At 42.0% G+C, this 16,590-nt stretch overlaps 1 protein-coding gene across 1 annotated transcript; it reads right to left on the bottom strand.

Moving 5' to 3' along the window:
• Window positions 1-81: 81 nt before the first annotated feature.
• On the bottom strand, window positions 82-5,652 carry LOC120919519 (keratin, type I cytoskeletal 19-like). The gene is made up of 8 exons (XM_040331721.1): window positions 5,039-5,652; window positions 4,872-4,954; window positions 3,756-3,912; window positions 3,506-3,667; window positions 2,962-3,087; window positions 2,653-2,873; window positions 1,675-1,709; window positions 82-1,244 (listed from the first exon to the last, which is right to left on the bottom strand). The coding sequence occupies exons 1-8, from the start codon at window positions 5,561-5,563 to the stop codon at window positions 1,222-1,224; spliced, it is 1,332 nt and encodes a 443-aa protein (XP_040187655.1). The 5' UTR covers window positions 5,564-5,652; the 3' UTR covers window positions 82-1,221.
• Window positions 5,653-16,590: the final 10,938 nt, after the last annotated feature.

Genomic DNA, 16,590 nt, shown 5'->3' with positions numbered 1-16,590 from the left:
TGGCAATTGTGGGTTTTTGGATACAAAAATCTTCAATAAAGAGATATTGAAAAAAAAGAAACAGACAAACAAAGACCACAGTTTGCTTGAAAAACAATTTTATTAAGCATATAAAAGAATGCTAATGAGATGGGAGAGAAAATAACTGAATCTGTCACAAAGTCCAAACCATCCATTCTCATTATTTGGCTCTTATATATTTTACAGGTAAGTATAAAACACAATGGTCTTAAACACACACAAAACTGATGAATGGAATGGTAAAATTCAAGGGCTAGAAGAGACTTTCTGGATGTTAGTGATTTATAACCACTGGAAAGTGGGCTTTAAGGTGTTATAAGAAGGGGGATTACTTAACCAACAATTGCACTTAATGCAAAAATGTTAGGGGCATTTCCACCACTATTAACCAGCTTTTATTGAAATACAATGAATAACAGGTGGAGCCCAGATAAACAGGATGATTCCTCTCCATCGTTTAACCATCTGTTCTTTCCTTTTTTGATACTGTATACTATCATACTGGCAAGATAAAAGATAAAAGCGAAAGAAAGGCAATAATCCTAACACTCAGTTACTTTGAATCATTAATAACATAGATGATGACAATCGAGTTGAGACCTTCATATACTGACACACTGCTAGACCTCGGATGGTGCCACCAAGACTTTCTTACAAGATATTAATGTGTAATTAATGTGTAATGACCCTTTGCCAATGGATTTATTGGTATGACAACCCAAAATTGTACTGTTCATGGATAATTAACCAACACCATGGCTAAACATTTGGAGATACCAGTAGGGAGCTGTCTTCCCTAGAAAAGAAAGGCTTAGTATTAAACTGAGAAATATAGTTAGTCATGCCCTACTAGAGTGTCCGCTAAAGCTGTCCAACAGAGGTTGGGCATTAAACCTAATTTTCAAAAATCAAAGCATGATCTTTAATGGCCACAATGGGGGAGTTATGATATTCATGGGTGTAATGCCCCTAAAGGTTTGACATATGTTGAGTCATCTAACCCTCTGAAGCCCACTCGGTACTGGATAATCTATTTTGGGTGGTCTAACTGTTTAATAACTTGCTTTACACTACAGGATTCAAGAAAAAAACAGATTCAGGTGAAAAGGGAAGAAATTTAACAGAGAAATGTTCATTTGTCCAGCTGTATTCAAAACGAGGTTCACTGGCGTGGAGGTTGGCATTTCTCAATGGGAATCTTTAACACTTGCTGTGGTGTGATTCTGGTGAAAAAAGGTAAGTTACACATAAGACATAATAAGATAATAATTCACAACAGGAAAAAAACTAAATATCTTTCTCAATGGCACTCTATTGGCTATTTCACAATTTGCAATACTTGATCACTGGAATAGGCATAGCCTGCAATACATTAACTCTAACAATGTAATATTTGGTCCAGGCTTTGAACGGACCTTTGCAACTTGTTTTACCCAAGTTATACGTTTTTTTTTTTAGCTGTTCTGCAAAGTGATGAAAAAGAAGAGACATCTTTATGCTGACTAGAGTTCAACTTTTAGTTAATGTGGAATGATGAGGTTGCATGCAATGCAAATGTGTAAACTGGTATTATATGCTACACATCTCTTGTGCCATGACCAGTTCAAACTGATTACTAAATTCCAAGGTATAATGCAGAAATGTCATACTTACTTTCTTTATGTTCTGTACCATGATGAAGTGGAACACTGTAATAAGAAGAAAATCTGGTTACCGTTGATTAGTCTTTGGGTGTTAGTATAACCAGGGCTTTTTTTCAGGGGGAACTTGGTGGAACTCAGTTCCACCACCTCTGGCACAGACCCTTGGGGGCTGCTCACCACAATCACTTGTAAACACAGAAGTCCGGTTTCTGTGTTTACAATTGACAGCTCTGCACTTTGTGTGTAACCCCCATGAACTCTGCACTCTGTATGTAATGCAATCCTGGCATTTAATGCCCCTTCAAGACCCTCCTACTGTTTGTGAAATTTGACTGACGACACCCATTAGTTGATGTAATTTCGAGGGTGTGTGTGGGTGGAGGGGTTTTGGGGGGTCGTGGTGGAGTTCTAGCACCTATTGTTTGAGAAAAAAAGCCCTTAGTATAACCAAAGCAAATATTGCAACTGTTATTGGGCCCAGAAGCATAGGGGACCCAGATCTGTCTCACTACACAGTGCAATTATGCACATAGCAACTGTATTTTGCAAATGCATTTGAAAGAGATAATTCTATAAAGTTTGGGACTCTTTATACAATTTCTATAAAAGCCATTCAGATTCTGTGGAGGGCATTCAAGATGGAAGATCCTTTTATAGATTTATCTACAGGGTTTTATTGCACATAATGACTGGGATCAAACAATACCATAGTGGCAGTCTTGCTATTGCGAGTCACTATATTACGACTTTATTGGGCTATTTAAAAAGCTATATCGATGAAAAACTAATATCACTTAATCTTATATGTAGAGTATTTCTATACAGAACTTTAACAGAAATACATGACAATTCTATTTTTTTCGAACCTATTGCTCATGTGCAATACAATTCTTTTATTTTAGTGCATGTCGTGAGACATCCTTCTTTTCAGCATACTGTATATACAGTACTTTCTTTGGTTCAATAATAAAGAGATGTGTTTACATACTGGATGTCATGCCCATCCAGCAGATTTTTGTATGTAGCGATCTCCATCTCCAGGTGGGTCTTCTGGTCCATGAGAATCTTGTACTCATAATTCTGGCGTTCAAGGTCTGATCGGACCTGGCCAAGCTGGGACTCCACATTATCGATCATTGTTTGTAGCTGGTTTAATTGAGAACCAAATGTTGCTTCTGTCTCAGCTAACGTGCACTCCAGGGCTGATTTCTACAGGGAGACAGTCACAGTTACTTTGATGTTCAGAATTTAGAAAGAAGTCACCTTCAACAGTAAAATAATTTAGGATGTACCTTACCATACTCAGTTGGCTCTGCAGCTCAATCTCCAGAGTCTGTATGGTACGTTTCAAGTCAATAAGCTCATTACTAACTGTCTGCAGCTGTTCGCTACCGGAAGACATCTCACTGTTGAGCTCTGCACTCTATAAGATGAAGAATGACAAACCTTTAGTAAGTAAACAGCTGAACATGTAATAAAAAAAATCTATACAATCATACCATGTGTTAGTTAGCGAATAGACAATTGATGCCCCTCTACAGGTGGAACAAACGACATAATACACGTATCAGGACAAATGCAGACTGTGGTATGAGAGCAACCAGGAAACTACATTTAATCACAGTGCACAATCCAAAATCTGGCCTCAAGCTCTGTGTATTCAGTGGGGGATTGAGCTAATTTCAGAAAACAAGATTATAAGAAATGTAGAAAATCTTATCCACAAAATGAATACTGTTGCAATGGTTTCCAGAAAGGGAACTATTAACGCTTGACTTAATTTGACTTATTGTTAAATGGTAACAAAGAAATCTACAGTACTAGTAAAATACTTGACTTACCCTTGCCAAGAAAATGCTTTCAACTTCTCTCAGGTTCCTGTCCATAAGGTTCTCGTATTGCTGTCTGACTTCAGATAAGGCTTGGTTTAGATCTATAGATGGAGCGGCCTCTACCTCCACATTGACTCTCGCACCAAGTTGTGCTCTCAGAGAGTTCACATCCTAAGGGGGTAGAAAAGGTCAAGCTTAATGCGTATGTAAAATCATTTAAAAAAAATTGTAGAAATTAGTTTTTTTTCTTTTGCATTACCTCTTCATGGTTTTTCTTTAATTGGAGAAGTTCCTCTTGGAGGCAACGAACTTGTATCTCTAAGTCTTGGCTTTGCATGTTGAGATCTTCAAGGGCTTTTCGAAGGCCAGAAACATCTGCTTCAACACTGTTTCTCAAACTGAGCTCCATCTCATATCTACATGATAAAAAAACATAGAGAAGTTCATGTTGAAACAAAGGCTTTGTTAAAGGAAAATAAGTGTGATATGCTACTGAATCCCAAAGCTTATTGTCAAAAATATCAGATAGTGTAAAAATATATTTAGCAAAAACAAACATTGTCAGAGGTTCTGAACCCTTTCCTTGCTAGGCAATGAGGAAATGTACCCAATGGGAGCATATTGTAGATCAGTGGTTCACAAACCTGTCCTCAAGTACCCCCAACCCCCACATGTTTGCAGGCTTTCCTTTATCTTGCACAGGTGCTTTAAATCAGAGTCAATGGCTTGGTATTTTGGACAGCTATTTTATCTAAGAGAAATACCCAAAACTTGGCCTGTTGAGGCTACTTGAGGACAGGGTTGAGAACCACTGCTGTAGATGATGATTATTACCTTTATAACATTTAAAATAACATCAAGCATTTTACTTAAGCTGGGCTTTGAGCCTTGTGGAGTGGGCTACCCTAATGCTGTAGACCAATTTGTAAAACGTATGAATAATAGCATGTGGCCATGTGACCCATTGTCATAACATTCATGTTTAGCCCTTTTTTCGTTTTCTATAGAGTAGGGAAGAGAAGAAAACCTATGTAAATGCATTATTTGTGGACTGTGTCATTTTAATGGTCCCAGCATTTGCATTATAATCATTACTCCCTCCCCTTGTTCTGGTTACAACTGTTACATTTTGGATTTCCTATCACTTTCTCCTTTTTCGTGACAGTGGTCCCCACCTGGACAACTAGGAGAAGTGTGCCCATGGAGACACAGACTGCAATAAAAACTTACAATAAATAACCTGCCTTTAGCTGGGCATTTTTTATTTGCAAGATAATCTGGGCATTGTCCACATTGACTGTAAAACCTGAAAATTTAAAAAATTAGAAAACAAATCACTCTCTAACCTTTCCAAAATTTAAAAATTGACACTTACTTGCTTTTTAAGTCATCTGCAGCTAGCTGTGCATTGTCTATTTGCAAGATAATTTGGGCATTGCCCACATTGGCTGTTAAAACCTAAAAAAATAAATAGTAATTAGACGACATTCTAGTTAATGTTCTACATTGTTTCTCAACTGTATCTGTATTTTTTTTTTTTACCTGATTCTGCAGTTCTTGTATAGTCCTGAAGTAATGGCTGGAGTCGGGCAATGTACTGGGGGCATTGTTGGCATACCACTCAGTTATTTTTCTCTCAAGCTGGGCATTTTCTTGTTCTAGAGAATGAACCTTTTCCAAATAGGTTGACAATCGCTGATTAAGATGTTGCATGGTCTCCTTCTCATTGATGCTTAGGAGACCAACATTCTTCCACTGATGGTGTCCTCCAGAGACTGATATGTTGCTTCCATGACCATGACCATGGTCATGGCCACCATGCCCACTTCCTAATCCATGTTTATGGCCAGAGGAAGAGTGGCTGGAAAAGGAGACCCTGGTGGCTTTTCCATGAACACTAGGTGATTTGTAGTGACCACCATGGTGGGAAAAGGAGGAGCTTTTGCGGTGTACTGTGTGCACACCTCCATGATGGAGTGAAGAAATGTGGCTAGAAGCCTTATGACCACCAGAATGGCAAAGATCAATAAGAGATCTGGACGATGAGTGAATGTTGCTGTGGCTCATGGTTCTTGACAGTCAGAAATGGTGGCAGAGAGAAAATGGAAGTTGATGGTAGTTCAGACAAAGAAGTGACTGCCTCTGTTACCTCTTCAACCTCTTTTATACAAACTTGAGTGACATTAGGGTAGTTTATAGGCATTTTGTGTGCTTCATATTCTGTTTATGTTGCTCAAGCATCTGAGTCAAAGAAAGCATCACCAACAAAGCTTCATTATTGGGATTAGTGTGTCACCTGATTGAAGAATTAAAGCATATTTGATGTATCAAAGGGACATAGTTACCACACCCTATCAATTGTATTTTTAAAACATAGCTCAATGACTGCCTTCTAAAAGCAACCTTTCCAGCCTGGAAATTTAAAGGGCTCCTGTTTGCACTTGGTGATACTATACAGTGTTATGGGTAGAAATCTTTGATTGTGGCACACTGGACCATCTGGAGAAGACCACAGCACCCCGTGCTATGGTCCATTTTTTAGCAACAATTTGTTTGAACTTTATTGTGTATTTTCTTTTTTGCTAGCATTAGTAAAATTGTAAAATTATATTTATGGGTTTTGAGCCACTGGCTGACAGGGTTGCAGATAATGTGTATGTATTACCAACGTTTCTTTCCTACACATGGCACAGGACTACAGCATGGGTGTTTAACCTGTGCCCCTCCAGCTGTTGCTGAACTACCAGTCCCATCATGCCTCTGCCTTTGGGAGTCATGCTTGTAACTGTCAGCCTTGCAATACTTCATGGGACTTATAGTTCCACAACAGCTGGAGGAACTAAGTTTGAGCATCCATGGACTACAGGGCTTATGAATGATATAGTTAAAACAACCTTTTTTGCTTTTGCTAGAATATTTATAGAACTTTGGGTCTCCATTCCTAGGCCCACCTCTTGTCTGGTAACCAGACCCAATTATTAGCCTCAACTGTGCACAGACCTTTATATGTGTGAGCTGAGTGATGCTCTTTGTCTTACTCCATCTGTTGTGGGAGCCTGCTGCTGGATACAAAGGCCAACTGCTGACACAACACTATAAAAGTATAAGTGCTGCCTGTTTGTTTTGAATTAGAGGGGGACCCTGTTAGTCAGGAACTAACATGAGTTTAGTTAGCTCTTCAGAAAAACCATATCAAGTCTGTGCTCAGATCCGTGCGTTTGATCTGCACACATGTACAATCCGGGATGTGCATGGAGATCTGTGCAGGTCCATGCAGCTAGGCAGCTGTCATTGATTTGGACAGGCTACCTGCACACAGCTTCACAGAACACCTCCTTTGTGTAGAAATCTATAATCGCTCTACCCCATATATTCATAGATGATAAAAAACTGAGGAGCTCTATGCACTAACTATTCGATGTTAGTACATCGATATCCTGGTTTCACGGCCAAGGCCGCTGGTTTCCCTGTTCTATAAATGTGAAGATACAGTGTAAGAGAAGTTCTGTAAATAAACACACATTGGCACACAGATGTGGGCAAAGCAGTGTGTGCACAAGAAGAAACATGTATTGGTGAATGCGTGAGTGTGTGCGGGCACGCCAGGGGGGGAAAACGCACACACGTGCACGTAATGGCGCCAGACAGCCTATTTAACCCCCTGGCTTATGTTCCGGCTACGCTCCTGCCTACTCATTCAGGGACAAGGAGTTCCAGTTCCCAGTGCATGCCTAGTGATCTACGGCCATCGGGATCCTGTCAAGCATCAGCTAGTGCCACGTGCTATACCGCCCCTCGTGCCACTCTGTGTCCTACTCTCCCTGTCATCTCTAACAGGGGCATTGGAAAGGAGGTGCAAGAGAAGCCCTCTCTACAGCTCGATCTCCACCAGGTACATGACAGTATTACTCAGCCAGATGTCAGAGATCGAGAGAGGGGCTTCGCCTCTGGAGACTCTATGCCAGAAATGTGGCTCTCTTACCCAGGCAGTCAGCACCCTGCAAGAAATCTACCTCCAGCTAGAGGGTCACGTCCAATCCATGGCCTCCACCTCAATAACTTCTGCACTTGCTACAGCCCCTGGCCATTCCACATCTGAACAGACTTTACCCGCATCCACAGGATGAATGGAAGATGGCCTTTTGCACCAGATTCGGACACTATGAATACCTTGTTACGCCCTTTGGGTTTTACAATGCTCTAGCAACATTCCAGCATTTCATCAATAATATTTTCAGAGACTTTCTTGACCTATTCCTGATTGTATACCTTGATGATGTCCTTATAGTTTCAATTTCCATCACAGCACACTGTTAATACGTTAAAGTTCTCGGCCGACTAAGAGTCCATGGACTGTACAAAGGCAGAGAAGTGTGAATTTGAAAAAGACACGATCCAATTCTTGGGACTTATCATTTTCACTTCAGGTATCTCCATGGATCCTCAGAAAGCCAAATCTATCCTTGAATGGCCCACTCCTACAGACAGAAAGAGCACGCAAAGGTTCATAGGATTTGCCAACTTTTACCTCAAGTTCATTGAAATTTCTCTACTATTATCTCTCCTGTTACCCAGGTGACAAAACTGAATACCCATTTTCAGTGGACACCTGCAGCACAAGCAGCATTCGACCAGTTAAAAACTCTGTTTACCACAGCACGTATCTTGCAACTTCCAGATCCTGCCTCACCGTCACCATATGTCCTTTAGGTGGATGCTTCAGAGAATGCCCAGGGTGCCACCCTTTCACAGCGTCAGGGAGTGAAGTCTCTGTTACATCCCATTGCCTTCTTTGCTAGGAAACTGAGCCCCGCAGAAAGGAATTACGTTGTGTGAGACCGGAAGCTACTAGCCATAAATACAGCCCTAGAAGAATGGTGTTACTTGTTGGAAGGGGCAGCTCACCCTATTTTAATCTTCACGATCACAAAAATCTTGAGCATCTCAGGACAGCCAAACTATTAGGACATTTCTCCTTCCATATCACTTACATACCGGGTTCCAAAAATGGCAAGCCTGATGCGCTATCTCTCATGTATCCAGAGGAGGAAGAACATCACCAAGCAGACACAATACTGCCGGCCCAAAGTTTTCTGCTACTACAAGTAGACCTGATTACCCAGCTTAAACAGGCATCCAGGAGGGATTTTTTTTACCACCGGGTGTTTGCTTCCAGGAATGAGAGGGGTTACTGTATTCCTGCACAATAAAAAGGTGTATGTACCCCCAGGTCTGCACCCCAAGATCCTTAGCCTGTGTCATGATCATCCCTCTGAACATTTTCGGGTAACCAAAACAATGGAACTGGTGCAATGTTCCTTTTGGTGGCTGGGTTTAAGGTCTGATTGCAAAGATTATATTGGTACCTGTGGAGTCTGCATCTGAAATAAGAATGACAAAACCAAATCTTGGGGTCTGTTAAGACCTTTACCTATACCCAAGAGACCCTGGGAAATTATCAATCTGGACTTCATTGTTGAGCTTCCACCATCTGAAAGATTCACTACCATCTTTGTGATTGTCGACAGATTAATAAAGACGGCCCATTTCATCCCTATGTTAGGTACCCCCTCAGCAATGGAGACCACTCGTACCTTCATCAAGGAAGTGGTGAGGCTCCACGGGGTACCCAGCAGCATCACTTCTGATCAAGCAGTACAATTTACATCCAGATTCTGGAATGATCTATGCAGGATACTAAAGATCGAAACTTGTTTCTCGTCGGCCTATTGTCAGGTCACCTACGGTCAAGTGACAGATGCACACTGTTGGGGTCAGGAGTGCACCGCTAAGGTAGTGGACCCTAAGGCTGACTGCTGCGCATGGAACACTGGGTGGATAAGGAAGGCAGGTCCACTGGAGCACTAACAGGGCTCTCACAGGGAGCTAGAGCCTAAGATTCCCAAGGGCACGTAGTGTAAGATCCAGCAGGTGTTCACCAGAGCCTCAGTGGTGAGGATGGACTGGGCTGCAACTGGATCCAGGTCAGGGCCCCCAGAGTCCCCCAGCTCACGCTCACAGTAGGCTATAGAGGATAGAGGGGAAGCAGCAGCTCAGGATACAAGAGATAGTGAGGGGATAAGTCAAAGGTCGGGGCGACTAGCGGACAAGGATAAACAAAGTACACGCCAAAGGTCAAGGTCACAATCAGACAGGGATAGTCAAGAACAAGCCAAGATCAGTAAAACAGAGACAGACGTAGCACATGGCAAGCAGGAACTCAAGCACACAAAAGCTTAACAAACACTGATCAGCACGGCTGGCTTGCAGTGCACAGGTTAATATAGAGTTCCCTGACAGGGCCTGGGGTGGAGCCATGCTAGAGGAGAGATTACTTAAGCAGCCAGGTGAGAATGGATGGCCTCTAAGGTGAACACATGGAGGAGGTAAGCTGACAGACAAACATTACTGCATATCCATGACACCTATCATCCATAGACAAATGGCCAAATGGGAACAAACAAACCAAACTCTGGAACAATACCTTCGGTGCTTCTCATCCTTTGCCCAAGATGACTAGGCATCACTTTAAACCCCTGGCAGACTTTGCATATAATGATGTAGTTCACTCAGCTACAAGACAAGCCCCATTTTTTACAAATTATGGGTACTTCCCAGTCTTTTTACCCGACATCTTGCCTGATTCCTCAGTTCCCGCAGTCCAGGAGAGGATAAGATTTCTGCAGTCAAACAACAAGGTATTGCAAGATGCCATTTCTAAAGCACAACAAGACAATACAAAAAATGTTGACAGAAAAAGGAGAGGAGATCTAAAACTCGAAATAGGCAACAAAGTTTTGTTATCTACTGCCAATTTAAAATTGTCATGTGCATCCAAGAATCTGGGACCTAGATATATCAGTCCATTTCCTGTTAGGAGGCAAATCGATCTAGCCTACAAACTTTCACTCCCAGAGACTTACAAAATCCACCCTGTCTTTCACGTGTCCTTGCTAAATATCGCAAGGCTAGACCCATTCCCTGGTCAAAGAATCAGGTCCACCAGCACCTGCAATAGTCAACTGACCCGCGGAATATGAGGTCGAGACAATTGTGGATTGTAGGAAAAGAAGGGAAACTATCCAATATTTATTTAAATGGAAAGGCTACGGACCAGAAGACAACTCTTGGAAACCAGAATCCAATCTTTATGCCAAAAGATTGATACAGGCATTCTTCCAGGCTCAGCCCGAAAAGATGTTACAAATGGCCATCCGGAGTTTGCCCATTGGGTGGGCAATGTAAGAGAAGTTTGGTAAACAAACGTGCATTGGAGGCACAGGCACACCAGTGTGTTCACAAGAAGAAACTTGTATTGGTGCATGCGTGAGTGCATGCGGGCACGAGCAGGCATGTGTGTGCACACACGTGCACGTACTGGCGCCAGACGGCCTATTTAAATCAAGCATTGACATGAACACATTGCTGAGTGGTCTTTCAACTTGTTCTTGTTTACCTGTGACCTGATCCATTTCCAGTCTACCTGTGTTTGAGCTGGCTTCTCCTGAACCCTCCTCTGAATCTCCGCCTGCCTACCTGTGACCTTGGCCTGTGTTTGACTCTGCTCATGTTTCATGCTCCTGTACCTTGCTGCTGATTGTGTACCAAACCAGGCTTGTATCCTGTTCTTGCTTCAGTCTCACATTCCTGTACCTGCTCTGTCCGGCTGTTGATGACTCCCTGGCTTATGTTCCGGTTACGCTCCTGCCTACTGATTCAGTGACAAAGAGTTGCAGTTCCCAATGCCTGTCTGGTGATCTACAGCATAAGGTTCCTGTCAAGCCTCAGCTGGTGCCACATGCTCTACTGGCCCTTGTGCCACTCTGTGTCCTACACTCCCTGTCATCTCTATCAGGTGCGTTGGATAGGAGGTGCAAAAAAGCCCTCTCTACAACTCGATCTCCACCAGGTATGTGACATACAGTAAAAGGGGAAAAAATAAGCCTCCCCTACCAGAACACATTGGTCAGCGCTCACAGCCATTGGCTGGCAGTGCTGATCGGATGCCGGTTTTCCAGCATGTCCATTCAACAGAAGCCGACCATTCAGGACAGGCTGGTGTACACACAAGCTAAACGTTGTCTGGTTTCTGTTGAACTGGCTGATACTGGCCAATATTTGGTCCATGTGTATCAGGATTTAAATGAGGAGCATGACCAAAGTATTTTTGGCCATACGTTTCATGTGGGCTACAGGAGTGCACTTATTTTTACACTTCTGTGATCCAGAGTCGACTGACAGCAGGCTATAGCTCGCTGTCAGCTGATGTGGCAGAGATGCTCCAGGCTCTGGAAGGATCCTGACAATATTCAATATTGCCAGGGTCCACCCAGCTGCCTGATTGACAACTGTCTCCACCTTTTAGCCTGTGGCTGAGAACTGGAGCCAGCTGCACCCACCCCTCTCCTGCCCTGCACTCCAGTGAGCTCAGGAGGAGCAGAGTGGAAAGTAGTCACTCTCAGTCATTGCTCTCTGATCTGAAACTGATCTAAACTAAAAACTGAGCGATCAGAGGTCATATGATCTATCAGTTCTTGGTCTTACAGCCGACGTGGGGCAGCATAGAGGTAAATATGCAGATTTGTTTTTTTTATGATCGCCATACTTCTCCTTTAGGTTCTGCTGTAGGAATTTCTCATACTTAATGCTTTTGAGGTTGCTATATGGTAGAGGGTCCCATTCCTGAAACAATACATTTTAAGTCTCCCTTTGCACTGCCCATTTTCATTCTTACAGAGTCATGATCGGATAAAGTAGAGATTTCTATATTAGACTCAATAACATTGTCCAGGGCTCTATGATCAACCAGAATATAATCTATTCTTGAATACATCCAGTGCATAGGAGAGTAGAATGTGTAGTCTAATACTTGAGGGTGCAAGACCCTCCATATGTCCATTATTTGACATGCATGCATTTTCTGTTTAATCTTTTTTAGCTGAGCATTATTTGTCTCCTGGGCGCTGGAAGTACTGTCCACCCCCGGGTCCATACAGAAATTATGTCTCCCATTATTATAACATATCCTCTCTTGAAAACCATTAGTTTCGTTAGAACCTTGTATAAGAATTTAATGGGGTTTCCGATTTGGGGAATATACGTTTACTAATGTGCATGTCATTTCACATAGTTTGCCCTTCAGGAAAATATATCTGCCTTCAGGGTCAATCAACCTATCCTGCAATTTGAACCTCATAGCTTTGGCAAATTCAATTGTTACTCCACTCGCTCTCCTTGTTGTAAAATCAGCATAGTACCAAGTGGGAAAATCCGCAGAGTATAATTTCACGTTTGTATTGTGTGTGAGATGGGTCTCCTGCAGGGACACCACGTCGGCGGCATAGTGTTTAAGCTCTTTAACCTCCCTGGCGGTCTTCCCGAGACTGACTCGGGGTTAGATTTTCCTGCTACTATCGGTAACCCCGAGTCAGTCTCGGCTCGCCTCGCTGAATCCACAGGCACTTTTTACTTACCTTGTCCCTGGATCCAGCGATGCCACCGCGCTGTGTGAGCGAGCGGGACCTCGCTCGATTCACATAGTGCCTCCGTGTGACGCCGATCTCCGTTCCCTGCGACGTTACGACGCACGGGGACGGAGAACGGCGCCAAATTCAAAAACGTAAACAAACACATTACATACAGTATACTGTAATCTTATAGATTACAGTACTGTATGTAAAAAAAACACACCCCCCCTGTCCCTAGTGGTCTGCCCAGTGTCCTGCATGTCATTTTATATAATAAAAACCTTTTTTTCTCCCTGCAAACTGTAGATTGTCCATAGCAACCAAAAGTGTCCCTTTATGTCAAAAATAGTTTTAGATCAGCTAAAAAACAGCGATAATAAATTATAATCACTTGCAGAATTGTGCGATAGCGATTTGTGGGGAAATTCGTCATAAAAAAAAAAAATAATGACAGCAACAATTCTGCAACTGAGCAAATTTCAGTGATTTTAATTTGATTACATTATTGAATAATTTTTATTATAATTATATTATTATTTGTTATAATTATTTATAATTATTTATTATATTATAATTTATAATTTTGTTTTTAAAAAAATGTAATACACGGGATGCCTATTAGAATCTTGTTTGGTCAGATTTAAGTGAGTTATTTCTAAAAATTACAGACCTACAATATAAAACGCCAAATTTCCTTGCAAATAATGGTACCGCTTTCAGCATGTTTTTTCTGAAAGAATCATACCGCCAGGGAGGTTAAGGATCTTGTGTCGCTTTGAGGGTGTAAGGGGGAATAGCCGCTCCAGGTGGGAACCCAGATGAATATCCTCCGTTGCAGACAACTCATGTGCAGGCAATGCACTTACTGTAGCAAAGCAGGAACAAAGATTGTCTCTGGACAGCCGCACTCTGAACAAATTGTAGCCTTTTAGGTTTTATTTTATTTTGCTGTGAATTGTAGTGCTGTCCTTTTAATAAAAGGTTACAATTTGTTCAGAGTGCAGCTGTCCAGAGACAATCTTTGTTCGCTTTGAGGGTGTGTTTAATCCCTGTACATTGTACGTCATATAATTTATTGTTGTCATCTTACTAAATCCCCCATACCCTATAATTTCCAGTAAAGTATAAGAGGTACTCCTTCCCACCCCCCCTCCCCCTCTACCTCCCTCCCACGACTCCCTCCTCGTCCTCCCCTCTCCTCTCCCACCCTACCCCCCACCCATATGTGGGAAAATTGGCTTCCCCGAAGCCTAGTGAACCATGGCCCCCTTATTCCTCCCAGCCCCCTGGTTCATCTCCCTAGAGGTTGAGCTCTGAGATGATCTTTTAAAACAGGGCTTGTGCATCACCCCAACTTGGGGTCCCCCCGACTTCCATCCCCTGTTTTTATGTGAAAAACTCAATAAAAACTATTTGAAAAGAAAAGTAGAATTGTTCTTTTAAATTTTTTCTGTTTTGCTTTATATATTAACTAATGAAAACTCTCAGTGTTTAATAAATACTGATAAAAAAAGCTCTGTCTGCCTAAATATATCTGAAATTCATTTGGGTACAGTTGTGCATGACTGAACAATTGTCACTCAAAGTATCAAAATGCTGAAAACTGAAAAATGGCCAGGATAGGAAGGGGGTTAACATGTCAGGCTTCAAGACTGGGTTGGGTGGTTAATAACACTCTCTCCCTCTCTCCTGGTTTGGATTTTCAGTTAGACAGATAAGCATTAGGCAGTGATTCCTTATTAGAGAGCCTAATAAGCCCTTAGGCCGCGTACACGCAATAGGATCGCCAGAGGAGAACGGTCGTTTTCATCAGTCCAAACCGATCGTGTGTAGGCCCCATAGGTTCTTTAACCTTCGGTAAAAGAAATGAGAACTTGCTTTAAAATTGAACCGATGGACGCCTAACCGATCGTTAGTTTCCAAAAGCATCGGTTAAAAACCCAAGCATGCTCAGAACCAAGTCGACGCATGCTTGGAAGCATTGAACTTCGTTTTTTTCAGCACATCGTTGTGTTTTATGTCACTGCGTTCTGACACGATCGTTTTTTTAACCGATGGTGTGTAGGCGCGACGGACCATCAGTCAGGTTCATCGGTTAACTGATGACAACGGTCCTTTGGACCTTTCTCATCGGATGGTCCGATTGTGTGTACGCGGCCTAAAAGTGTCAAATATGTGACTTGTATTTATTTATAAAACACCAAAAAAATTGAAAAATACATTTATATACTTGTAAATGTAATAAAAATGTCAAATACATGACCAAAAGTTGTTATAGTTTGCCCCCCAAAGACAATAAATATACAAAACACAAGTTTTCTTTGTAAGAGTTTATTACATAAGTCAGAACAGAAACAGAAAAAAGTATCAGCATACAAAACTTTCTTGTCAGTCAGTTTGATTAGTAACTCAGTGTCTCAATGGTCCTTTACCCAGTGCAATGTCTGTGCTTGACGTTAAAATGATCAGAATAAGAGAGATGAATAGCTACACAAAGTGCGGTGTGCAAATTTCTAACTATGACCTTGTTCATTTCAATTCACTGTTTTCTTTAGACAAAAAAGAAGATAAGATGTAATGAAGAAGATGATTTTCTTAGAGAATGTTTGCTCATGTTTGAAGCCTGGCTAGTCTGTTTGCGCTGTAGCCTTGGCAACATCTATCATCAATGAAAGACCCAAGAATTTTTGAGTTCTTATCACTTTTTGGACCCATGTTTCTTGAAACACAGGTCCAAGTTGAAGAGTTGAAGAGCTCTGCAGAAAAAAATTTGCATTTGGTAATTTTTTGTATACACAGCTGCCCTTTGTGTTTCTGTTGTATTGTTAAATAGCATGATTGTTAGCGGTCTGTTAATGTGTATGTATAACTAAAACTTTTTTTTACATTTTTTGAATGAAGTAGGGAAGAACCCTTGTCAAATTGTATTGCTCTCTATATCAGTGTTTCTTAACTCCAGTCCTCAAGGCACCTCAACAGGTCATGTTTTAAAGATTTCCTTAGATGAAACAGCTGAGGTTATTACTAAGGCAGTGAAACTGATCAAACCACCTGCGCAAAATAATGGAAAGTCTGAAAACATGATCTGTTGGGGCGCCTTGAGCACTGGCGTTTAGAAACACTGCTCTATATCACTATTGGGTAGCTAAACTTTTTGAATCCGTCTTGGTGACCATTGTCACCGAGAGAAAAAATGATGCAAAATCCCCAAATTTTGAGATGCCAACAGAACAAGAGGCGGTGACAAATCTTCCAATAGGGAAGATGTCTGAGAGGGAAATTCCCCTCTCCTTTTGGGACAGGAAATTAAAGCGGAAGTAAACCCTGATGGGTTTTACTTCCTCTTTGTTTCCCTGCAAAGGTAATACATAATGGGCTACTATGCATCGCATAGTAGCCCATTATGTGTCACTTACCTGAAACCGAAGCCTGCGATGTCCCCGATTTCCTCGCCAGCTGGAAGCGTCCATCTTCCTTCCGGGGTCACGGACTCCGGCTCTGTGACTGGCCGGAGCCGCGTGACGTCACTCCCACGCATGCGTGCAGGAGCCGCCAGCCGTGGCATGACCTTTACTTGGAACTGCACAGCGTGAGCTTTCTAAAGTGCGCACGCACAGAAGAAATCCT

Source organism: Rana temporaria, chromosome 12 (assembly GCF_905171775.1).
Source record: "Rana temporaria chromosome 12, aRanTem1.1, whole genome shotgun sequence".
In the NCBI taxonomy this organism is placed as follows: Eukaryota; Metazoa; Chordata; class Amphibia; order Anura; family Ranidae; genus Rana; species Rana temporaria.
The sequence above is the reverse complement of the archived record's forward strand: the minus strand, read 5'-3'. Positions and strand labels throughout refer to the sequence as shown.

Bases quoted from the DNA above. Each gene is read 5' to 3' on its own strand.
- LOC120919519 (XM_040331721.1), bottom strand. From the start codon at position 5,563: ATGAGCCACAGCAACATTCACTCATCGTCCAGATCTCTTATTGATCTT. The intron at 3,913-4,871 runs GTAAGTGTCAAT...TTTATCATGTAG, and splicing joins GCAGATGACTTAAAAAGCAA to ATATGAGATGGAGCTCAGTT. The intron at 3,088-3,505 runs GTAAGTCAAGTA...TTCATCTTATAG, and splicing joins AAAGCATTTTCTTGGCAAGG to AGTGCAGAGCTCAACAGTGA.